At 41.2% G+C, this 24,395-nt stretch overlaps 1 protein-coding gene and 1 long non-coding RNA gene across 3 annotated transcripts; both read left to right on the forward strand.

Moving 5' to 3' along the window:
* Positions 1-4,681: 4,681 nt before the first annotated feature.
* LOC134163940 (serine/arginine-rich splicing factor 5-like) lies at positions 4,682-21,536 on the forward strand. 2 transcript variants are annotated; one of them, XM_062619203.1, is made up of 8 exons: positions 4,683-4,837; positions 7,080-7,218; positions 10,743-10,813; positions 11,598-11,684; positions 13,935-14,007; positions 17,690-17,763; positions 18,714-18,824; positions 20,007-21,536. In XM_062619203.1, exons 2-8 carry the CDS (start codon positions 7,093-7,095, stop codon positions 20,296-20,298), a joined length of 834 nt encoding a protein of 277 aa, XP_062475187.1. In that variant the 5' UTR covers positions 4,683-4,837; positions 7,080-7,092; the 3' UTR covers positions 20,299-21,536. The 2 variants fall into 2 exon arrangements, 1 of the variants encoding a protein (XP_062475187.1); XR_009964919.1 differs by lacking the exons at positions 18,714-18,824; positions 20,007-21,536 and adding an exon at positions 16,684-16,927 and having other exon boundaries at positions 4,682-4,837.
* Positions 13,012-13,743, forward strand: LOC134163941 (uncharacterized). The gene is made up of 2 exons (XR_009964920.1): positions 13,012-13,288; positions 13,340-13,743. It is a non-coding gene; the product is annotated as an uncharacterized LOC134163941 (long non-coding RNA).
* Positions 21,537-24,395: the final 2,859 nt, after the last annotated feature.

The raw sequence follows: 24,395 nt of genomic DNA on the forward strand, positions 1-24,395 counted from the left end.
TAGGTGGCATGGCCTTTGACAACTGGCTACAGCCTCCCTGACCTGGCCTTTCCCACCAGGCTGTGGGTAAAAACCTCCCCATTCTCACCCCACCTGAGGAGCAGGAGCACTAGCAACATGTTCGCCTTCCTCATATGCAGCACAAGATATATCTTGGGCTAAGTCTCTAGCACTTAGTCTGCTACAATTTGAGAAGAGCCTTTTGTCTCAGGCTTGTGTTTTTTGCAGCTAACATGCTGTTCCTTAGCCAAGTCCTGACATCAGCCTTTCCAAAATTTGTCTCTGGAAGCAGCTGTTTGCAGCTCAGTGACTGTTCCTTCCTCTGCCAAGAACAGAAGCAGAGAATCCACTTCAAGCTCACATCTCCTGTTCAGGGGCAAACTGTTTTTGTCAGCCCACCATACTCACTGTTTCCAGGCATAGAAATTGAAATAATGCTTTCCCAATAAATTAAACATTTTGCTTTCATGGCTGCTGCTATCTTTGGCTGCTGAGATCTCAGTACCAGCCCCAGCATGACTGTCTGACAGTATAGGGGCAAAAAACACATCAGTGCTCAGACCACATGGGTCTGTCTTGCCTGCCAGAATGTCAACCACATTTCCAAAATCCTCTTGAGTCTATCTTGTGACTGTTGCTTGTCTTCAGTGCTGCCAGCATCTGGTTTTGGAGGGGAGGAGCAGAGGCAGGAGTCTCAGAAGACAATGAAAGGAAACTAGTCTGCAACCTTGAATGAACTTGGTTTCAAAGAAGCATTCATACATCTGTGAAGGATCCATCCAGACGAATCAGACTGGCTGTATCGGGGAAATAATGGAGAGAGTGAGGACTAAAGAGAGGGTGACTGTAACAGCTGGAGAAAAGGAAGAGCTCGAACTGAAACTACTCATTAAGATATTGGAATGCAGGCATGATTTTCAGACCATAACAAGATTATTTGTATGAGATTACTTCCACTACAGTTGCTGGGGTAGGAGAGATTTTTTTCCACCCTCTGGTAGCCAAATACTAAGAAAGCTTAATCCTGTTGAAATAATCAAAGTGCCGAGGTGACTGAAAGTGACTCTGGCTACTGAAAGAGTTGCTACTGTGTAAACCCTTAAAATGCACTGCATCAGCTCTAAGCTGCTGGAAAGTCTTCACATAATAAACCTAGATAACAAAGTCTAGGGCACATCCTGAGAACGAACAGGTAACAAGAACATTCCCCAGCACACACCAACAAAATGTGTTCAGTGCTGCAGTCAGTAAGTCAGCCATTGTGAAGGATAGAGCTCGATGATTAGATCTTGGCACAGGGAAGGATGCTTATGAACCCAGATCCTCATGGTTTCGGAAATCAGTTTGCAGAAAGAACCCTGTCTTTCAGGCCCCCAACAGAAGCAGGGTTTAGGTGTTTCCTATTAAACAAAGGGTAAAATACAGAACAAAGCTTCAGGGTGGGAAACAGGACCTAGAATGCCTCTCCCAGGAGCACAACCGCTAGGTCTGCCCTGATACTTGCTCTCCCTCAGTTGTCTGCTCCACAGTGGCACAGCTTGAGTGAGAGGAGCCTTCCTCCTCCACCACCATGGCCTCACACTGTGGTTAGAGCACTCTGTGGCAGGTGGGAGCCCGAATCTTCACTCCAAGGAATACAGTGGACACACACCTCCAGAGCAACGGGTGTTTTAAACACCAGGCCATTTTATAAAACATAGCTGTTGGTCTCAACACGTCTTCTGGCAGCTAAAGAAAAAAACAAGTCCTAGCTAGTCCTCCCTAGAAACAGATGTTGGCACTTTTCTGTGAGCTCCCAAATGGAACAAGGCTCTGGTTTCCCAGCCACAGGGAGGTGCATTTGGACTGAGCATGGGCAGAATATTAAGACGTAGTCTCACCACTTCCTCCTAGCAGTTCCTCACTGACTCGCTAGCACGTGGGCATTTTTGGTCCCAAAATGTCTACCTTCCCCTGCATCCTGTGCAAATTCTGGCTTTAGGTCCTGGATTCCATCTGTGGTGCTGCAGTGAAGGCAACCAGTGGCAGATCAGAGAACTGAGCCCAGCTCCATCACATTCCAGTTTTAAGTGCTGTAGTCATCCTGCAACTATCTCAAACCTCTTTCCAGATCCTTCCTGCCAGTTCCTCGCTTGCTGTTATGGTTTTTAGTATGAGCCCTGTGGCTTTTGTTGTACAGATTTGTAAACAAAAGGATTACTTTAAACTGCAGAGTTAAGACAGCATTTTATACCTTCTTTATTATCAAGCACATCTAAACAATACCGCCATCACTTTAAAGAAGAATTTCTCTCCTGCTACTTCTCACTTGAATAGGGCACAATCTCTAGCCTGTGGTACTGAATCATAACATCCTGCTTTCTGCTACAGAGAAAATAAGATGTTTTCTTTGGGAAAGCAAGAAAGCAGTTCATTTACCCCAGCAATCAACATATTGTGTTTTTTAAGTATCCTGATTCCAGCTAAGTATTCATTTACATTTGTAGGTGTGCAGTCAGGATGCTAATAGTTCCCAGTGGGCTGTCAGATGGTCTTCTGAGACACCAATCTTTCTGTGCAACCAAAATAACGAGCAAACTAAGCCACAGCTCTATTACAAAAGTTGATTTTACACATGATAGCTTCCAGAAACACAACCCACACACTAGATGCAATGCTGCAGATTCTTCTAATGATATATTTCATGCCTTTTACCACCCGTGCAGAGTGTCCACAACCAAGAAAGGGAAAAAAGGACTCCAGCACAGTTCAGGCACTGCCAGAGCAGCCGGAGCCACATTCCAGATACACAACCACATTCTTCCCCACTGACACCACCCCAGAGGCTGCAGAGATGCAGGATAAAACCAAAAAAAGCTTTAATTTGGCTTCCAGCATGGCTTATCTTCATTATTGCAAATAACTCAAATCCCTGTTTCACCAATACCATTCCAAGACTGCCACCTAAAGAGTTTTCTTCTCCAAGCTTCTTCCATAGCAATTCAAGCACACAGCGACTCCAGTGCTACTCCTTCAGGAGTCCAGCTCTGCTTCTATACAGAATTTGCACAGTAAGAGTCATAGGGTTGCCATTTTGAGCACCCTGGATGCATTTTGAGCATCTTTATCTTTACAAATAAAGAAGTAAAACAACAGAACATTGTATTCTAAATGGTAAAACATACTTGTTACAGCTACCCACTTTTTTTGTTTCAACAACAGCTTTGTTATGCTGTCACATCATTTTCTTACCAAAAAGAGTTCACCCCAGTTGCCTCGCAGCCAAAGCGACAGAATGCTGGGCTGCGTAAGTTGTAACGCCGCTGTGAGGCCAAGGCAGGTGACCCTGCCCCCCAGCACTGGTGAGGTCATGCCTGAAACCTTGTGTCCTCCACTGGCCTCCCCGCACAAAAGAGCTATGGGCTTACTGGAGCAAGGCCAGCACAGGGCCACAAAGATGGGTATGGGACTGGAGCATATTATACAAGGAGAGATGCTGGGACTGCTCAGCTTGCAGAAGTCTAAATGTGTGTAAATACCTGATGGGATGGAATGGAGAGGAGGGAGCCAGACTCTTCTCAGTAGCATCCACTGACAATTAAACCCCATGAAATTTCATCTGAACACTTGTTTTTACTGTAAGGGTGGTAAAACACTGGATTGGGTTGTCAGGAGAGGTTGTGGAGCTTCCATCTGTGGAGGTATTAAAAAGCTGACTGGACATGGTCCTGGGCAACACTGGGGCTTGGACTAGAGGATCTCAAGGGGTCCCTTCCAACCTAAATGATTCCATTTATTATGGATATTGAATGTATAAGTTATCTCCATCGTGAAGAATAGTCAGAGGACAAAAAATTTGAATGATACAATGCTATAAAATGTAACTTAGATTTTTGCTCCAGGTTAAATCAGGAAATCCAGACATAATGCTATCAGATATGGGGGGAAATGAGCAAAACAAACCTCAGATGTATGTTTGGATGGTAAAATTTAACAAGCTATGTTATACTTAAGAAACAGCAATTTTAATCCTCATCATCATACCGTGAACTCTCTTGAATTACACCGTAAGAATTCCATGAGTCCATCTCGGGCACTGACAACCCAGAGGAGTAGTGTGCTGCACGTACACGCACGGAAAAAAACTGCTTCTGCCTAGCACTCCATACAGGCCTCTATGTTCACTGGCCACTTTATCCCCACCCAAGGTTTCCCCCTGGTGTCAGCCATAGCAGCGGTATCGCGGGTTTATCCAAAGGCCCGAAGTCCTGTGCTGAAGACATGAAGGTGGCAGGGACTCGGAAGCAGGTTATGGGCGGGCCACATCGAACTACAGCTGGCAGAACTGTGGCTGCTGAGCTACCGCTCAACACTCCGGCGGAACGCTCTGGCAGTGTCTTCGCTCCTCCACTTATAACTCAGCACAGGCGGCCAAACGTTTTGCCATGTCTCGGTCAGAAGCCACGGGCAGTTCAGGACGCAGCACAATGGCCGCAGGGCAGTGCGCAGGCGTCGCTCCAGCGGGAAAGGAGCACGATTACCTCAGGGTGCCCCCTCGGCGCTCCCCGCCTCGCAGCCCGAGATGGGCGCCCGCACGAGGCCCCGGCCGCGCCGCTCGCCCTGACATGGCCGCCGCCTCTCCGCCCCTCCTCCCTCCTCCGCCCGGGCGGGGCGGGGCGGGGCGGGAGCGGTACCGCCGCGCTGCACGCTGGGGGTTGGAGTCGGGCGTTGGCGGTTGCGCACATCCGCAGGGGGCGCGCGGCGGGGCTGGTCTCTCTGAGGAGCGCGGCAGCCATTGCGGCCTCGGCCCGGAGCGGACGGTTTCTTCACGGCCTTCACGACTCAGTGCTCGGCAACGGTGAATGCCCGCTCCTGTTTGGCTCGCTCGGTGGCGGGAGGGCCGGGGGACGGCCGAACGCTAGGCTGCGAGCGGGATTCTTGCAGCCGGACCCTGCTGCGGGGCGGGGATGGGCCCGGCCTTCCTTGTGGAGGGATCCTGTTCTCGAAGGCCTCGCTGGCGCCGCGCAGCGCCGCTAGGCCGCTGCCCGTTGGGTAACCGGGGCGCGGAGGCGTTAGGCCGCGGAGGACGGCGCGCTTCATCGCCGCGGAGGGGAGGGCTGATCCTGGTCGGTTAGGTCGGAGGGATGGCCGGGAGCCTTCGGGGCTTGCAGGCTAGTGTAAAGCTTTCGTGTCCGCCGGAGGGGCGATCGTCACGGGGAGGGCGGACGCTTCTATGCCGGTGAACACAGGGACGGTTTTTTTCCGCCTTTGTAGGCGACCGGGCCTACCCAATTCAAAAAGACGAGCGAGCAGCTGGTCTTTCGGTGCGGGCCCTTGCTTTTCTGTCCCTATGTGGTATCTTGTGAGCCAGTGAGCAAACGCGGTTTCATTGTGTTAGGAACAACGCGTGAGACTCTGCACCTTTATTGTATCGGTACGGATCTCGAGATCTCGCATCCATTGTGCTCCCTGATGTTCGAGTAAATAATACATGGACAGATCGTTTGCACATCTTATACTGTATCTGCGACAGTTTTTCAGGCAATTCCATCCACCCCATGTTTATTTCTTTCTGTGATTCTTGTTTTGCTAGAATTGACAGCTATAAGTATTGAACAGCAGTTATGCAGTCATTTTATAATCTGTCAGACCTATATCGTTCCCAAAATGAGTGCTTGTTGATAAAGTGACTCTTCTTACCGTGTTTTAAAGCACGTAGTTACGTAAGTCTGTCCTTCCTGTGCAAAGGCCTGTCCTGCCCTTAATACCCACTGCTGGCCTTGTCAGTGTTTGTGTGGTCAGGGTGCATCAGGGAAACAATATGTTGGAAGACTAGCAACTCTGTGAGGGAGCTGAATTAGTCCTTTGAGCTGGATTTCTCTGTGGGCATAAAAATGCAAGTGAGCTCAAAGGAGGAATGGTTACAAAGGGCAGCATAGGCTTTTCTAAGGCAAGAACAAAACTTCTCACGTGAAAGCAGTTAAATAGCTATCACCTCAGGACGTGATCTGGGGACATTTTAGGCTACTCGAGGAGTGTGCTGACACACATTTACCCCTTGCCCTATAAGAAGGCCAATACTGTGTCTTCCAAAGTTCTGGCACAGCTCTGATGGCACAGTAAAGCCGAGTAAAGAATCTAATCAATTAGATGGAAGGGAAATCACGCTAATTCAAAATACTGCATCCAGATTGTCTTGAACTACTTTCACAGCTAACGTGACACGTTGTCTGTTTACTCTGTCTGCTTTACAGCCCAGTATTGTAATATAAGGTCATGTTGTATTTTTGCTCCTTAGGTCTTGGATTCTTTTGGGTTTGTATGACAGCAAGCTCTGTGAGTGAGCCAAATTATTACTATTTTCCAGTTACAGGAACTAAAAAAAAAAACAAACCTGAATCGCATAAGCTGAAAAAGTGACATACTCAGCGTAGATAGTGGAGCTTCCGTAAAGTATCTCAAATTATGTATCCTGCATTGATAGTTTTCATAATTTTAACGTCCAAAATAGCCTTTGGTTTTGTCATTGTTGAAATTTTGTAATAATAAAACATTTGTTATTCATAATTTATTTAAGTTATTTTATGGTTAATGCAAATCAAAATAGTTTGATGGCTGCCTTTTATCTTTTGAATGCTAATATAACTTTTATTGCAGCAGTTCTTTCAAGTGAAAGCAAAAGTTTGAGAATGTTACACTAATCACTGGAGTAACAGTTTAGTTTTTTGTTGTTTTTTTTTAACTGCTGCTAGCCCAGTAAGTTCATTGTGGAGCTTATTGATTGGGGGTTTTCATGCTCTGTGATACAAAAGCCTTATTAGTCTAAGAGCAAACAAAACCATTATTTCAGCTACAAGAACCCTTAAATTTATATGACTAGAAAGGACAAAGCTGAGAGTTCTGCATAGGTTCTGCTAGAAGTCAGTAAGACAGGATTTTATGACTTCTCTGGCTATAGAAAGCGGGGGATTTAATATATATACCTGGAGAACAGTAAGATTGAATCCTACTTAACTGAGATTTCTGAGATGTAAAACATGATCTTAATCAACCTATTTTAAGTTTGTTAATCTGATAAATGGTACTGGGGTTTTTTTTAGCATCAGCCTAAAGATGAGTGGCTGCCGTGTCTTTGTTGGACACTTAAGCTCACGTGCTCGCGAACGGGATGTGGAGAAGTTCTTCAAAGGATATGGACGCATAAGAGAAATCCATCTAAAAAATGGATTTGGATTTGTGGTAAGTAATACCTTGTTTTCCTTTCTCTTGCTTGCAGGTACTAGCCTTGCTAGGCTCATGTCAAAGAAGGGAAGATGCTTAAGAGAATAGTATTTCCCATGGGAAATGGAAAATATTAATATACATTTCAGGCTGCTTTTCAGATATTAGGATTACAGTTTTACCTGGTTTTGGCTGTTTTTTTCCTCAAAATCTTGATAATATTCTATCTACATTAAGTACATTGTCTGATCATAATCTTCCATGGATTTTAATTTTAGCATTTATTTCAGAAGACAGTATAGATGTCCTGTTACAGCATTACAAAACTCGACAAAGTCTTGACCTGGAGAAAAGTTTATACAGAATCACTTATGTTCCTCTCTCAGTTCTAGTCTGCTTGGTTTTATTTCTAAGTAATGACCTGACATAAAAGCAAAGTAGTTGGCTATGGCAGCAGGTGAACAGCTGTAATAGGTGCTTGCTGTTGGATTTAACCAGCAGAGTTTTTAACTCTTGTGTGGCTGAAGTAAGGCATATTCACCATCAGTACCATGTTCACAGGGCATATGTGTCTGTCAAACTATTAAATGATATACACAGTTCATACTGTGTTGGATCATACCACTGCTTTCTAGAGCTTTATGCTCCTAAACTGTTGTCCGAATCTTTATAGCTTTACAGATTTCCAAGTTGACTCAGGCTCAGCCAGTTCCTTAACTGTTGGCTCCTGAGAGCAGAGAATTAGTTGTTCTGCAGCCCTGAGTTCTAACTGGAAGTGCAGCTACTGCCCTCACACTATGGTAAGCTTATATGCTGTTTGTTCTGCCATGATCAATCCCTTGGGTGAAGCTGTGGGGAAAGAATGAAACAACAGGCTTTGCCTACTTCAGTGTCATGCAGGTATTGCTTCTTGACTCTTACATGTGCTGGTTCCTGATTGCCTTGCAGTATCAGCTGCTACTTGTTGACTGCCAATAGGTAAATACCTGCCTCGTGAAGTCCAGAGATAAAAGGCTAATCTGGACGTGAGCCTGAGTTTATTTAGAGTGTCATTTCCAATTGCTGCTATTTCTTAATCACTTTTTCTTGAGCATTCCTCTTTTCTTCTTGGGCAAGACTGTTGATTCACTCAGGAGCTACTTGTGTTCAACTCCTGTACATGAGTCAGTCAACTCTCCTTCCTCTCTTCTTCCAGTTCCTAGGCAGAAGTATTTTCTGTTCAGCGCTCACTAATAAGCTTGAATAATTGTCTCATAACTCTGTCTAAAAATTTTAATTGTTCTCATGATGAAGAGTCTTTTCCTTACATGTGATCAAAACCTTCCTGACCTTTACATGTCATACTGTCACTGTGCATCCAGCTGCGTAAAGCCCTTCTATCAACCTCTGACTGTGTTCTAGGTTTTGGAAGACTGACTGGATCCCCTTTGGGCTGCTTTTTCTTCAAGCTGAGCAAACACAGCTCTCTCAACCAGCCTTTCCTCCTTCTCAAACCTTGTGATCAGTTATGGTAGCCCTCTGCTGGTCTTGCTCCAATATTTCTTGAGCTGGAGGGACCAGAACTGGACACTGTTCCAGGTGTGGCATAAAAGTTGCCGAGGTGGAATAATCACATCCCTTAGTCTGCTAGGTGGTGCAGCCCAGGCAGAATATGGTATGCTTTAGTTGCAGCAAAGCCACATTGCTGACTCGTGCTGAGCTGACTATCCACAAGGAGGGTCTGTCTCTTCATGTCCTTGACAGCAGAGCTGCACTCCAGCCACTCAGATCCAGGCCTGATTATTCTCTTCCAGGTGCAGGACTTCACTGTCGTCATGTTTTGTTAAAACTTGCAGTTCTTGTTGGCCTAATCTTTCAGCCTATCAGGGTGTCTCTGTGTAGTGTTTTTTCCTTCTGTTTTGTCTATTTCTCCTCCCACTGTAGCGTCGGCCACAAATTGGTGAGGGTGCACTCAATCTCATCATCTAGATCATTTATAAATACATTGAATAGCATTATCCTTTGCAGCACCTCACTTGTCATGGGCTGTCAGTTCATCTTTGGGTTTGGTTATTTAAAATGTGTATTTATAAAACCTCTTAAAAAACCAGGGATTTTGATCTTAACATTTTGGTAGTGTTTAAAGCATGTTTCATTGTGCTTAATTGAAATAATTGCTTGATCTTTGAAACTAATTACATTTACTCAGATTTTGTAGATTTCAGCACAGAATGTTTTCAAACTTCAGACCATAAAACTAGTATGTGAAGCAAGATAGATTTGCAGACACTCGGTTTGTTAGAAAATAGCTGAAAAAATGGGAGTTGTAGGTGCTAGCTATTGATACTCTTAAATGCTGGGCCTACATTTATTTTCTCAATATAATCTTTGCATCATCATGCAGGGTGTGTGATGTTTCACTTGGTAGTGAAACAGATGCCAGTGCAGAAGGGGGAAGATTGCTTAAGCCGGTATTGCTTCTGAAAGGCTGTTAATAGTTAACACAAATGCTTTCTTCAACTTGAGGAACTGCTTCTCTGTTGTTTGTTGCTCTTATGCTGTGCTTCCATAGTTTTCTTTCTCCATGCACATTTCTGGTTCAAACAGCTGCTTGTTCTCACTGCCTTTTCTTTCCTTTCTTCCCTTGCCTCACATGGAATTCCCCTGTTGTTCAGCCACATAACAAATCTACCTGGGAAGCTGATCTAGTAGAAAAATAACAGTCTTTCCCCCCCCACCTACTGCACAAAGTGTGCTGTTTTTTCATCTGGATAGGTTTCTTGACCTAGTTTCCTGCAGAGCTGTACAAACAGCTTTGCCAAGAACCAGTGGGCTGGATAGTGGGCAGAGGCTACTCATGCTGTCTGAAGTAGCTTTGCTGCCAAAAGTGAAGTGACGGATTCCATTGCAACAGTATATGGAATTGCATATTCTAACTGATCCAGACCCATAGGTGGTAAGTGCTGAAGAGGGGTTTATGTTTCTTACTCTTCTTGCACAGACTAGTGAGCTTAATTAGCTCAGAGAAAAATCAGAAGGGTGTGTTTGGTTGTTTTGGGGTTTGATTTTTCTTTTCTGATTTACTCTGTCAATTCAGTAAGAATTGAATCAGCCTCAGAACTCTTCAGAGGATTTTGGGAGTGCACTGCTTTTTTTTGAGTTGATCAGTTCATGGCTGATCATTGATTTCCCTTGTATGTAGGGCTTTGTTTTAAACTGTATGCCTTGAGGTGATCCCACACACACCTCTCTCCCAAAAAGTATTTTGGGTATTTCTGTAATAAGCCGGGTCATTCAGTTAATTTATTTTGTATAGGTCCTGCAAGTAGCTATACTGAAACAACTGAGGGAGGCAAAGGACTTTGTGGGGTGGAGGGAGAAGAAATGGTCATGAATGGGAGCATCTTGGTTTTCAGTGATAAATGTACTAGGAATCTGCTTCTTTGTTCAAAGTTCTGGCTGATAGTTGCTTTAGCAATGTAAAATTTAAAAAGAAAACCTTTTTTGTAGCATTTGCATATACTATGCAGGAAAAATATGGGTTTATTCCTTATTCTTTCTAGGAATTCGAAGACCACAGGGATGCTGATGATGCAATTTATGAACTTAATGGCAAAGAGCTGTGTGATGAAAGGTAAGTGCAATACCATAATTTCCCTTTAGAACAGCAAAAGTGCTTTGCATACAAATACAGTGCATTAGCTTGTGCTCTGACACCCATTTCTTGTGGCTCTGTGGTGGAATACACCTTCCATAACTTCATCTAAAGAGATTCATTGGGATCTTGGCTGTATATAGTCTTACATAAGGCAAAGATAGTTTGGGATTGGAGGAGAGATGGTTTGGGATTGGAGGAGAGATGGTTTGGACTACGGCTGACTGTTTTCTCCACTTGCACTTATCTCTCCTTCAAAGCTAACTCAAGGTCTTGTCACTATAAATATAAGTAAAAATGAATTGGTTTATCTGCCTGTTGATATTGGAAGATAAGTTGATAGCCTCTCATTCAAAATGTTGCCCTTCAGTTTGCAACAATGTGGATTATAGTCAATGTATGTTACAGTAATTTTGATTGTGGAAGATGGGTTTAGGTCATTAGGTTGTTATTACTTCTTTTGGTACTTCTTTTGGTTTCCCTCTGTGATTACCCTTCAACTCCAGTTGAGCAAATTCAGTTTTCAGTCTGAATTACAGACCTGTGACAATTTTGATGGAAATCAGAGGGAGATGAGTAAGACAAGACAATACCACTGTTCTGGCTCTTTGAGAAACATCGGTGACTGTGTTATAAATCATTGCTTGCAAGGGCAAGATAATTCTTGTTTGTGCATAGTGTGCCTGTGAAAGATTTAAGTCAGTGTCCAATCCCTAAAGTTTGTGTTACAGTTTTTGTTTGCTTGTTTTATTCCTCTCCTAAGGGTTACAATTGAGCATGCGCGAGCCCGAAGAGGGAGGGGCAGATTTCCACAACGGTTCAGTTATTACCAGTCACAGAGTGGATCTAGGTAGGTGGTCTGGACTCTGTTACCTACTAACACAGTAACTTAAGACCTGTACTGAAATACTGTTTTCTTCCTGTGGTTGGAGTTAGGGATCCAGCTCTATTTCCTTGTATGGCTTTGCAAGAGGAGTTTCATGTTCTCAGACATTGGAGGTCCACTACTATTATTTACGTCCTCTGGCTGAGTAGAATCTGGATTTTAAAGCAATTTAACTGTCAGAGAGATTCACAAACTCAGTATAAAGTGCTCCCTGTCTGTGTTGTAGGCAATACAATGGTCTTGCTTCCTGCTGTTGTGTAGATGATGTGAAGCAGTAATGCTGCAGTTGGTTTGGCTGTCCTTAACATGGAATCAAGAAAAATGCCAGAGCCTCTCTTTTGATGCTTTTGTCATTAAACTGAGCTTACAGGCTAGGTAGAGTAATTGTAGAGCCAGTAGTTCAGGGTATTTTCTGCCTAACCAAACTTTCATATTTCCACCTGTATGGTTATCAAAATGCTTACTTCAGCACAGCATACAAAAGGAACTGTAATTGAGAAACCAGTGCTAAGGCACAAGGTACCAGCATGCACAGAAGTGTTTGAATGCCAGATGACTAACTTTTCTGACCAAGCAGGTGCCTTGTGGAAGGAAAGTCTCTGCCCAACAACAGAATCTGAAAATCAGGACGTAGCTCGTATCTAGAATACCTGTAGTGGACATAGAATAGTTGTCAAATTATTCACATTCAGTGATTTGAGCCAGTGGTGAACTTCGCACTAGCTTGCAGCAGAGTTGGTGAAAGTTCTGCAGATTTGCATATATATTCCACCAAACAACTACACGGTACATCTTTGTGCTTTATATCTATCTGTGTGAAGTAAATATGTATGGAACAATTTACTCTGTAGAAACATTTCTGTCTGTGGCCTATGCAGAGTAGAGCTTGGAAGGAAGACAGAGACTTAACTGACATAAACCTCTGTGTTTGTTTCAAAGTGAGAATTGCTGCCAGTTACAAACCAGTGTCTGGAGCCTCTAATTTGCATATGCAAGTATGCTAATTAGATTGTTTTTTCTTTGGTGGCAGTAACCTTGATGCGGTATAATTGGTCCGAGGTCCAGGCTAAAAGTGGACTTTTAAAGTAGGAAGTGTGATTGGAGGTTCTGGGCATCTGACGTTGTAGTCATGTTCATGACGTCAGACTGCCGATGCCAGACAGGAAGACTGCGGTTTGCAATAATGGAAAAAATGAGACTCAGCCTGCCAGTTTTGGGACTCTGGGACCTCTGTTTAAATGCCTGGAAGATCTGGATGTTCTGAAAAAAATGGGGACACTTTGAGGTATGCCCTGAAGTGAAATTGCCTGTGCTTCAGTGTACAAATCAATACGCACAATTCAGGATTATGTTTGTATGGGAGGAGAAGGTGAGAATAATTTTCTCTCAGGTCAGTGTTCTTGATTCTTGAATTTTTTGGTAGTAATACAAAGTAGTGCCATTGTTAGAATCCCGCATTACTTATCAAAAGGCTGGCATACGTTTTCCCATAGTTCTCAGGTTCCTTTGGATTCAGAATGATCAGGATTGGGAACAGAACTGACTTGCAAGGGCAGTATTTTTTCCAGGTGCCTTACTGTTCTGTATGAAAGTTTTCAAGACACATTTTTATTTTTGAGAGCGTCTTTAATTTTTGGTTAAGTGAAAAACATGGGCTTTAATTCAGGAACTAAAAACTGCTACTGTTGTTTCAGGGCAACCAGCTCTCATTTTACTAAAATAACAGTATTTCTATCCACAGAAATACCTAATAGAGGTCATGGTAGCATTTATAGATATTAACAAGAATTTAGAAGCATGAACTAAGATGTGTTTAAATTGTGCCTCCCATCTCCCTGATGTGAAGCAGAATTAATCCTACCAACTAAAAAAAAAAAAAAAAAATTAAAAAATGGGTGAAATTAGGCTAATTCTCTCTACATTGTTTACATTCTACTAGACACTTACTTTAGCGTATCTAGAAAAAATGGCAGCTATATTGACTACGTTGGTATAAGTTCTTCATTAAAATCCTTTTCAATCACTTCGGAGCATCTCTCTTCTTGTAGTGGACTGTAATTACATTCTTTACTAGGTAGAATCAGGTCTGCAGTCCAGCAACAAGGAAAATAATTAAATCTCTTAACAAACTATAGAAGACCTCAGACTTCCTAAATTCTGAATTTGTTACACTGGAGACTTTTTCCTTTTTTGTTTCCCTCTGAACTCTTGCAGCCGGTATGGACCTCCTGTTCGTACTGAACACAGGATCATAGTTGAAAACCTTTCATCCCGTATCAGCTGGCAGGTGAGTTAACATCTTATCTTCTTTTTTTACACCTTATTTTCCTATCCTGTAAATAGACTCTTCTCAGCCCAGTTTCTTAATAAAGCCATCATAAATATTTAACCTGAATTTTAAAATGTGCAAAAAAGCTCCAGTGATTGATAAAAATTATCATTTAAACACTTAAAGAAGCCTTTTGTTTCACAGCCATGCAGGTAGTTCTGTAATTATATTTTGTACTTGGGAACCAATTCTTGCTTACTTGTGTTTACCAGCTGATAAAAACTTTCCAAGACTCTAGATTGTTTCTAAACTATTGAAGCATAGCATCCATTCAAACTATGTCACCCTTTTGTACTATTATACCTAGAAGTGCGTGCCTTTGTTTTTGAGTGAAACTTACTGTCTTATGCTTTGCAAAATATTTTGGTGACATGATGCATGATTAAGAGTCTGGTAATAATCAGTTCCTTTAGTTGTGTTATGAGTAGTAGTATACAGTCTATAGAAAGCTTACTTTTTAAAGGCACAGCAACAGATGCTATTGACAGAAGGTGAATGAATAGTGGATATTAGTCTCATTCATTAACCTTTATATTCTTTGACTAAAGAGAGTTCAATTAGGTTACTGGAAGATGCAGTAGAACATGTTAAATGTTCAAAGCCTTGGTCTTGCAGCTACATCCACATGAGGAGGCTGTTTGGCTTGCCTGGAGCTCCACTGATGTGTTTCGTAAGAGCTTGGGTACAGTCCATGCAGATAAATGGTTGAACTAGGTTTGTTTATCTTCTGCATGACAGGTTCAAAAGGTTCATAATTGTACAGTTGGGTTAATTATTGAATAACTGGAGAAAAAAAAATAACTTCTGAGTTTTGGTGTGATGAGCACTTTTGGTGTGGTGAGCAAGTGGATTTAATCTGTGTAACTTCTGGGTGTGCTATACAGTGATGTATATGAAGAGATTGTTATAAAACACAGGACTTGGAAACAACAGTAGGGACCAGAAAGTAAGCCAGAATGGAGTGTTAAGGAGAACAAATCCTATAATGCTTTTTCGTGTTAAATTCATAACTTGGGGTGGGGGAAAATTAACATTTCTGTAACTTTCTTGTGAATATTTATAATGGCTTTATGTGTACTTACTATTTTAGACTGAAGCCCACCCAATTCAGATTTCATACTGATGAATCTTTAGGATCCTAATGAAATGTTTTAATGACTCTTAAATATATGATCAGTTAGCATAAGAGACTTGACTTCTTGATACCTGCCTAAATAGAAATCAATTGAAGCTAACATCCATATGCAAATTGCACTTAGTTTTGAAGCTGCACTGCTTTGATACTGACTGTAGTACTTCTTGTAACTATGGTACTGACACAACAGATTAAAATAGCTAACACATTAACAGTAGTGGCATTGTTCTTCCTTTCTAATCCCTGAGCTTCTAGCAACCACAATCGATACAGAATCTTGCTTTTAAACCTACATGCATATTTTATCTTTGGTTCTACCCATTCTTTGAGAACTTCTATCTCCTTTAAAGGTTATTGTGTTTGGATATTTAACAAACAAACTACAAACAAAATTTATATTCAGATCAGTTTCATCAGATTGCTGTCTGTAGTGTTATCAGATACTCTTACATCTGATCAGCAGACAAACTGTCAGAATTCTCCTTACTTTAGCAAACATACATTTCTGCATGTCTGGAGCTTTCCAACCACCCTCATTAGTTCTTCAATATTTGTGAGTTTTCAAGCAGTTGGGAAGAGCAGACCTGTGTTACATCAAGATGTAATTTTTAATATGTGTTTTTTCTACTTATGGTTGTCTTGCACCTCATTTTCCTTTGCTGCTAAGGACAACAGCACATTCTGTGCTGTTTAAGGTGAACCACAACAGTAAACTTAGGATAAAAGTTGACTGTTCCACTGGTTAAGTAAAACCAGGTAACTTTCAAACATTCCTCTAATAATAACAAATAGTATGAGCTTTTCTAGCACATGCAGACTTACTCTTTTTTGAGCAGTAATGTTGATGTCTTAATCATGTTGACATTATTAGTACAAGTGCTATTTCATGACGATGATCCTTAGGATTCAGTGTATAGTCTGACAAGTCAGTTTTAAAGCCTGTTTATTGAATTAGAAAAGAATTATGTAGATTAACATTTTCTAACTTCCTTTTGACTTACCAGTCCTGGTCCAGTAAAGCTCTTATTGACTTGAGCAGAGCCAATATTTTGTTCTTCGTCTCTAAACAAATACAGCAAGGTTGAAGTAATACTTTTAATGGTGCTGTAGGGCCTATTTTCCATTTACTGTTAAGGTTTCTTTTTGTTAAGCACATGTGAAACAAAGTATCTACTAGTTCGTGTATGTCAGTTTTTAAAATCTATCAAATTTTCATTTGAAAGAGTAGATAAAACTAAGTCTTCTTATATTCTGTAGCAAATGTTCTAAAGTTTTTCTTGGCTTTTTGTTTTGTAGTCTTTTCTTCCTTAAGCAGATTTCTAACCAAGTGCATTTTGAACCTCTTCTAACAACCTTGAAATGGTTAACCCTCGGTTTTCTGGTGTGGAGGAAAAAGAACCAAAGATTTGGGGGTTTTCTAGTGGCTGAAATTCTAGGGTTTGGCCTGTTCTGAATTTTCCTTTTGGTTCCTATGACACTCCTGTTTTTTGGCGATCTAGATCTTGGTTTGCCTGGGTTTGATCTCGATTGGCTAGCACAGATCATCCTCGGGTTCTTTAGCCACTTCTGGAGACTATGTCCAGTGCTTTCAGGGCCTCTGGTACCTCCGTGAAGCGTATTGCTATGAGCCATCACTCTGCCTTTCTCATGTAAGAGAGTTCCTCTTGGCCAGCTAGGTATTGGACAAGCAGCTCTTTGCTTAAGGTACCTTCTTATATCATCTGCCACTTGTGGTGTGTTGCGGTGAGTAGTCTGGGATTATAAAATACCAGATATTGTTTGGTAAAAGTACTGCTTTAATTTATACAAATGTTTAGCTTTTTAGTGACCTTTTACATTATTTGTTTGTACTTTATCCTGTTGCTGAGCAAGTAATTTTACAGTGTCTGTGTGTTTAGCCTCTATTAATTTAAATACAAGGGTGTCTATTGACATAGCACTGTAGTGTGACCGATATTCAAGTGAAATATAAGAAAAATCTCCTTTGGAAAATTATTAATTATATAGTAAGTAACTACAACTTTTTGCTTTGAATTCTGCTGTGACGTTGGGGGAGGTGACCGTATAGAATGAACTTGTCTACATATGCTGGATTGTCCTTTAACTGGGGCGTTAGTCACGAAAATCTGCATTTAATACTCATTTTTCCATCTGTAATAGTTCCGTTTTCAATGCATATGTTGGTATTTTAAGTTTTGCATTATGTTTTCAGAACAGCTGGTTTTGGGATATAGGACAATTTTAAAAGCAATGTTTTAGTCACTGTAGTTGTAAAAATAAGGGGTCCTTTTATGCAGCTGCTATTACAAAATGTCTAATTTTGTATTATTTTATTGCATTTTACTACAAAATGCTGCTTCAAAAACTTCTAAATTATGTGTGTATTTATATATATAATATAAGCATTAACCTGTTTTAGAAGGGAAAGTTTTAGGGAGGTATTACTTGCTGCTAGCTGACTCATTTGTGTCCTGTTTATGGCTAAAAAGTTAACTTTTGCTGCAGGACTTGAAAGATGTCATGAGAAAGGCAGGGGAGGTGACCTATGTGGATGCTCACAGAAACAACAGGAATGAAGGGTAAGTTCATTTTGTGTCTAAATGTGTATGATAACCAAAACTGTTAAAGGCAAGATTATCCTTGTAATATAAAACAAACAAAACTTAAATCTGTGGTGTGGCTTAGATGCTGAAATTTCTCCAATTCAGAAATAAAGCACAGTCAGTAAACAGGAGTTCAGAAGTGGTATGCAACTCAGTCTCTACTGTGAACACTGTGTCAAAGCAAAACGGGAAAGGAGAAGAATACAGTTTCAGCAGCTGAGTTCTGCTGTCTTTAACTTAGGGTTATTTATGTATAATCATTTATGATCTAACTCCTGAGGCTAAAGTACCTCCTGTCTGTGGCCACTTTGCACTGTTTCAGCAAAGTCATGGGAAATTAGTGTAACCAGTCTCTATAGGGGATACCTAGCTCCCTGCTCTCCGTTCTTAGTTCTGCAGACTAAAGGTCCTGCATGACAAGGCAGCAAGGAGGAGGGAATTACAACTAGTGTCTGTGCTAGAAGAACAGTGCTCTAGAGCTACTGCAAGCAAATGCTACATAGTTTTTGTTTGGGTTTTGGGTTTTTTTTTGAGAAAACAAAAAGACAAATGGATTTTTCTATTCACTGTTAAAAACCTGAAGAGGGCAGGAGAGCCTGCAAGTATATTTTGATTCTTGGACAGCTTTAGAATGCAGTTTAATGGAGGATTGAAAGCTATTTCCTCAGCTGGTGTGCAGGTATGTGCAGCTTTCTGGATTTTCTCCCATCTCATTGCAGATGAGGGTTCTGGTAATGTTTAAGGAGATGTGAAAGGTATGGATGGCTAAGACTGTATCATATTTTCTTGTTAACCACATTAAAAATTACCTTTCAGAAGATAAAACATCAAGCTGTGAATCAACAGATTGAAAAAAGCCCAAACTTGTTCTTTCTGCTTTTTTCAGTTTCTCTGAAACATCTTGTTTTTCTCTTGATGGTGTACAGGGTTGTGGAATTTGCATCTTACAGTGATATGAAGAGTGCACTGGAAAAACTGGATGGCACTGAGCTGAATGGACGCAGGATTAAATTGACTGAAGATCACAGAAGGCATAGGTATGTCACCTGATCTGATAAAATTCTGCTGAGGGCATGGATTTGGGAAGTACCAATGCCAAAGTTTTATAACCTAATTCTGTGGCTCCAAGCTAAATACCACTGCGCAGGAGCACTTCCTAGTACTGTAAACAGATTTCAATAAGAACAAATCTGCTGAAAACAGGCTAAAGAGAACAGAGTAAGGAGAGTTTTGTTTTTGTTTGTGGGGTTTGTTTTGTTATTGTTTTGTTTTTTTGTTTTGGGGTTGTTTTTTTTTTAGAATCATGAAGTCATAGAATGGTTAGGGTTGGAAAGGACCTTAAGATCATCTAGTTCCAGCCCTCCCACCATGGGCAGGGACACCTCACACTAAACCATGTCACCCAAGACTGTCCAACCTGGCCTTGAACACTGGCAGGGATGGAGCATTCACAGCTTCCTTGGGCAAGATTTTTAGATAAAACTTGGTATTTAAATGAAGAAAAAAAAAAAAAGGTATTCAAAAGCCTTTTAATTTAATGGAACCTGCTTCACAGTCCTGTGAAACATCTCTCAAACTGTGAAAGCCAGCTTTCTCATGAGAGTAAAAGTGGTGAGCTTGCTTGCATTATTCCCAAAGTACTTCTGCCATTTAGTCATTAAAAATCCATGTTAGCTGCAGCTCTTTCATTGTTTTAATTAAAAAATAAATCCATTTCTTCTGATGGAAAAAGGGACACATAGCTAGAAGAGGTGTTAAACTCCCAGGCCTTAAAGTGTGCTGGTGTTTCATGCTTTAGAGACTTCTTGTAGCATCTTGAAAGAAACCCTTACTAATTTACATGGGTGTTTCTAGAGAGAACAAATACCATAGATTTGAATTTTCTTTTTTGGGCTTTTCTTGATAAATGGCTGGAAGTTCCTCCCCTAGGGGTGGTGGAAGGCATCTTTTATTAGGCAGTTCATACTTTGCCAAGCTAGCAGAGAATGTCAAGGCTAGCAGCTCCTGATAGCAGAGAATGTTAAGGCTAGCCTTGGTCTAAGAAGTTGTGATGAAGCATAACAGAAATCTAGCAGCACATTGAAATAAGTGAACATTGCCTAGTGCATTCAGATGTTCAGATGGATGTGCTGTGCATGCAAAGTAGTTTGGAATTTAAACACAGAGTATTTTAAATTTAGTAGGAGGTGAGACTACAGCTTTCAATTGTGTTTCTCCAGAAGCAGATCACGATCAAGGAGTTACTCAAGATCTCGCAGCAGGTCCAGGTCTACAGGATCTTCTAGATCGGACAGCCGGTCCAGGTCCAGGTCAAGATCAAGGTCCAGGTCCAGGTCTCGCTCTCGATCCCGGTCCCGATCTCGATCCCGGTCTCGTTCTCGCAGTCGTACACCTAAAAAGAGTTACTCCCAGAAAAGCCACCGCTCCAGCTTGCTAGCTTCTTCCCCATCTCCCTCTGCTTCCAAGAGAAAATCTCGTTCTAGGTCGAGCTCTGCTCATAGCCGTAGTTAACCTGCTTTTAAAGATCTCTTAATGCATTTAATTTGATTCAAGTTTCTTGAAGACTTGAGGCAAATTGTACATGAGAACTGGGAGGGGAAGAGTTAACATGATGAAAGGGTAACCTCCTCTTACATTGCCAAAGTGCCTGTCATCAAATAGGCCATCTCTGTGAGGAGGGGCTCTCAGCTTTCTCCTTTCAGTGAAGTCTGGAGTGGGAAGTCGCCTTTATTTTTTTTTTTCCCTGCTATTAGTAAACATTTCTATCATAGATATATTACATACACATAATGCTGAGGTAATGGGATGAGACAATATGCTGCTTTCTCCCTTTCTTGTTCTCCACTTCACCCCTCCACCTCCAAGGCCTTTGACTTCCAAAATACTATGTTAGCTTTTGTCCTTGGTATTAAGTCCGAGAACAGGAAGTATAGATTTTATTCCTTTAAGGTTCTGTGGCTACTTTTCTGTGTGAGAATGAATGGACCAGCTGAATCTAGTTTAGAGTTCACTTTTTTTTCCCCCGTTGCTTGGCTTAACAGGCTGTTTTAAGTTCCAACTTTTAAATGACCTTGATAATATGTTTAATTTGACAAAGATGTTCAGGAATACACACTGGTTAGTTGAATGTTGCTCATTTGGATAGTGAATCAATACAATGTTAAGCAGTAATGAAAGCTGGAATTTCCCATTAAAATAAGACATACCATCTGGATGTCAGGACTGTTGGGAATCCATTATAATAATTTTCCAGTAATTCAGTAGTATGTGGTATTGTATGTAGAGGCCTTATTTGACAGGTGACTCCATAAAACTGCACAGAAATGTCAATATGCATGTCCATGTTTTTGATGTTTATAAAAGTGACATAGCTTTCATACCCAAAAGTATGATACTGAATAATGTGTGTATGACCGGCATTAGTCTTGATGGAAAGGAAGGTTCTTTTAGTAATGACAGCAGCAAAAAATCCCAGGAAAATTGTAGTCAGTTGTGACAGAAAAAGTGAATCGTGTTAAAGCATAAAGAGGGTAATTTCTTTACATCTCCTGAATGCAGAGTTGTTCTGATTAATAGAAATTTCCACTGCAAATACTGTTCTTATAATTTGAAATTAGATAATTTTTTTTTTAGCTTCTGTATTGTTGAAGAAGGGAAACATTTTTGGAAAACTATGTAAATTAATCCCAAAGTCTTAACGTGTGTTTAAATGTACCATTCCTAATAAAATAAAACCTTTTTCTGGCTTACTCTGCTATTTTGTTCAGTACTGTTACTGTGGCTGTTGTTCACTTCATAAAATCTTGCAAGAATGATGAGAAGAAAATTTATTTGAAGGTGTAGCCATGTGGTAGCAAGCAGAATGTAAACTAGAAACCAGTTATGATGCAGAACGGATGCTGCCTAATAGGAGAACAGGATGGGATTTTACTGTCATAGCCATCAGTGGCTGTTTGAATGGATGGCAAATTGTAGTCTTTCTGCACTCCTTGCAGACAGTTCTGTGCAATACCTTCCTGTCTACCAGTTCAGCAGAACCAACAGCCAAATTGGCCGTAGTTGTTGGAGTCTTTCTATAGGTAAAATTGTCACTTTTGAAATACGGTTCCAGAGGTTCTTATCTTGCCTGAACTACTTCTGTTCATCCCTGTCTAGAGCAAGTTAATGCTAATCATGTTCTTTCATGTTTGACTTGATGGATCTCAATATGCCAGCACTTCAGAAAGTACACAAGGAACAAACAGAACTCACTTTGCAGAGGAATCTTGCTAGATATGACTGCTGGGAAAGTTGGGTATGCTCAGCTGTGTTAAATATCAGTGTTGCTTGCTTTTATATTTGTTACATTATCAAAAATTCCCAGAATGTCCACTGCCTCACCTAGTACCTTTGAGATTGGCAAAGGCATTATCGAAGACCTTGAATGCATCTGACCACAGCATGCTTACCTTGCAACTTGTTTAAACACAGACCTGATGCAGATCTCTTCTTTCTTGTACAATGTCATTTCTCTTCCATAATTTTCTGTTGATTTAGTCAGCAGTAAGATGAATGTATACCAAAGAACCAGCCTTCCCTTCCCCCCCACATACCTTGAGGTTATAAGAAAGTTTATAAGTGTGATTGCAACTCTAAATACATACAGCTTATTTCTGAACCTAAAGCCTGCTCTACCCATAGAGTTGTGTTGCTGTTAATACTGGTTAGAAGTACGGGGGGGTGTAATTTATTTTAAATTGTATGATTGAACTGACAGTGGTTTTGTGTACAAACACCCATTTTGGCGTTTCTTACCTGTGCTGGTTTAGTAGTGGTTTAAATGTCTTTGCCAGCACAGTTGCATCTAAGTTAACTGCAGTACTGGTTTCTAAATGTAGCAACAGGTAACTAAGGACTGCAGATTGCAGGGTGGTGTGGTGTGGTGTTAACCAACACCACACAATGGAAACAGACTTCTCACTTACATTTTTATGTTTTTCAAGGTGGCAAGTAGTGGCTCTTTGTTCCCCTAAGATACACAAAGGAGTTTAGGCAAGGAAAAGGTGAGCCATTCAAGTACTAAGAATATTTAATCTGATCTTTCTCTGCAGAAAGGTTTGTTTATGATAGATGTGAACTTGGCAGCTTTCTCAATGTTTACTTGAAGGGCAAGGGTAGGAACCTTTAAGAGCTAAACAGCTTTCTTAAAGGAGAGGTTGAGTCCCTGGTTTCTAAGCTCTGAGTTGTTTGTTTTGGTGTATTAATTTTGGTGCCAGGAGAAGTAATGGATTTCAAAGCCCAAATTTTTACTTACCGTGAACATGACTTTTTTTTTTTTTTTTACCCCTGTGGCTTTTTCCATGTCAAAAAAACTTAAGCCTTTAAAATGTACTTGGGGGAGAAGGTGGAAGAATGGTATCCCCTGCTCCCTGTTTCCTGCTGTCAACACTTCCTTTTTTTTCCTGTTGTCTTAAAGAGGACAGACTATCAGTAGCAGGTTGGACTTTTTTTGCCTTTAGGGGAAAAAAAAAAAAACAAAAACCTCAAGCCTAAACCTCAGGACTGTCATACCAGGAATTCTTAACAATTTTGCACAGTCTTCAGAGCAGCACAGCCCTGTTAACACACAGTAGAGTTAGAAATGGAAACTACTGTTTTCATTGGACTTTACTGTTTTGACCTCACCTGATGTGTAAAATGAGCTACAACTGTGTACACTTAATTGCTTTGATGAAGGACAGCTCACGCCACTCTAAAGTTGGTCATGTCTGACCTCAACTTGTAACAAACCCAGTCCGGGATTTGTAGTTTTAGGGCATTGTGAATTGGTGCAAGGGGGTTCAAGGGGCGGTTCAGCAGCATGGATAAAGTACTTGCTTGGTGGTCAGCAAGTGTAGCAAAGTCTTGAGAGGGAAGGAGAGGGACTGGGGCAAATAGAAGCTGTGAAGGGTGGAAAAAGGCCCAAGAGGGAGTTTCAGTTTTGACAGGTGTCAGTTTCAATGTCAAGACTGGTACAGATAGACCACAGAAGGGAATACAGCCTTTATGCTCACAACAGTTGAAATCTAGAAGTTTCTTCCAGCACTTATCTTGAGATATATAAATGTGGGAGCACATGTGCTTGCTTGTTTTCCTTAAGAGTATTTGGCTTTCTGCTGAAGAGCAAAAGGTCTAAAGAAATCTAAAGTGTTCCTGTGAGAAAATGGCATCTACAAGTCTGGTAGGTGTCTGGCTTAGCAGATGTAGACTTGCTTGGTAGACTATTTAGGGAACACATTATTGCTGAAACTTGGATGAACTACTGTCGTGGTTTAACTCCAGCCAGCAACAAAACACCACACAGCCACTTGCTCGCTCCCCTCCATGGGATGGGGAAGAGGATCAGAAAAGTAAAAGTGAGAAAACTTGTGGGTTGAAATAAAGGCAGATTAATGGCACAGAAAAGGAAGAAAATAATGATAGAAGAATTAGCATATACATAACAAGTGATGCACTCACTGACTGATGCCCAGCAAGTTGCTGAGCAGCAGCAGCCTCTGCCAGCTTTCCCCAGTTTGTAACACTGAGCATGACATCACAGTATGGAATATCCCTGTAGCCAGCTGGAGTCACCTGACATGGCTGTGTCC

This window comes from Pezoporus occidentalis, unplaced genomic scaffold (genome assembly GCF_034315485.1).
Source record: "Pezoporus occidentalis ecotype Australia unplaced genomic scaffold, CSIRO_AGI_Poc_V1 ctg21, whole genome shotgun sequence".
Classification (NCBI taxonomy): domain Eukaryota; kingdom Metazoa; phylum Chordata; class Aves; order Psittaciformes; family Psittacidae; genus Pezoporus; species Pezoporus occidentalis.

Bases quoted from the DNA above. Each gene is read 5' to 3' on its own strand.
- LOC134163940 (XM_062619203.1), top strand. From the start codon at position 7,093: ATGAGTGGCTGCCGTGTCTTTGTTGGACACTTAAGCTCACGTGCTCGC. The intron at 17,764-18,713 runs GTAAGTTCATTT...GATGGTGTACAG, and splicing joins AGAAACAACAGGAATGAAGG to GGTTGTGGAATTTGCATCTT. The intron at 18,825-20,006 runs GTATGTCACCTG...GTGTTTCTCCAG, and splicing joins GAAGATCACAGAAGGCATAG to AAGCAGATCACGATCAAGGA.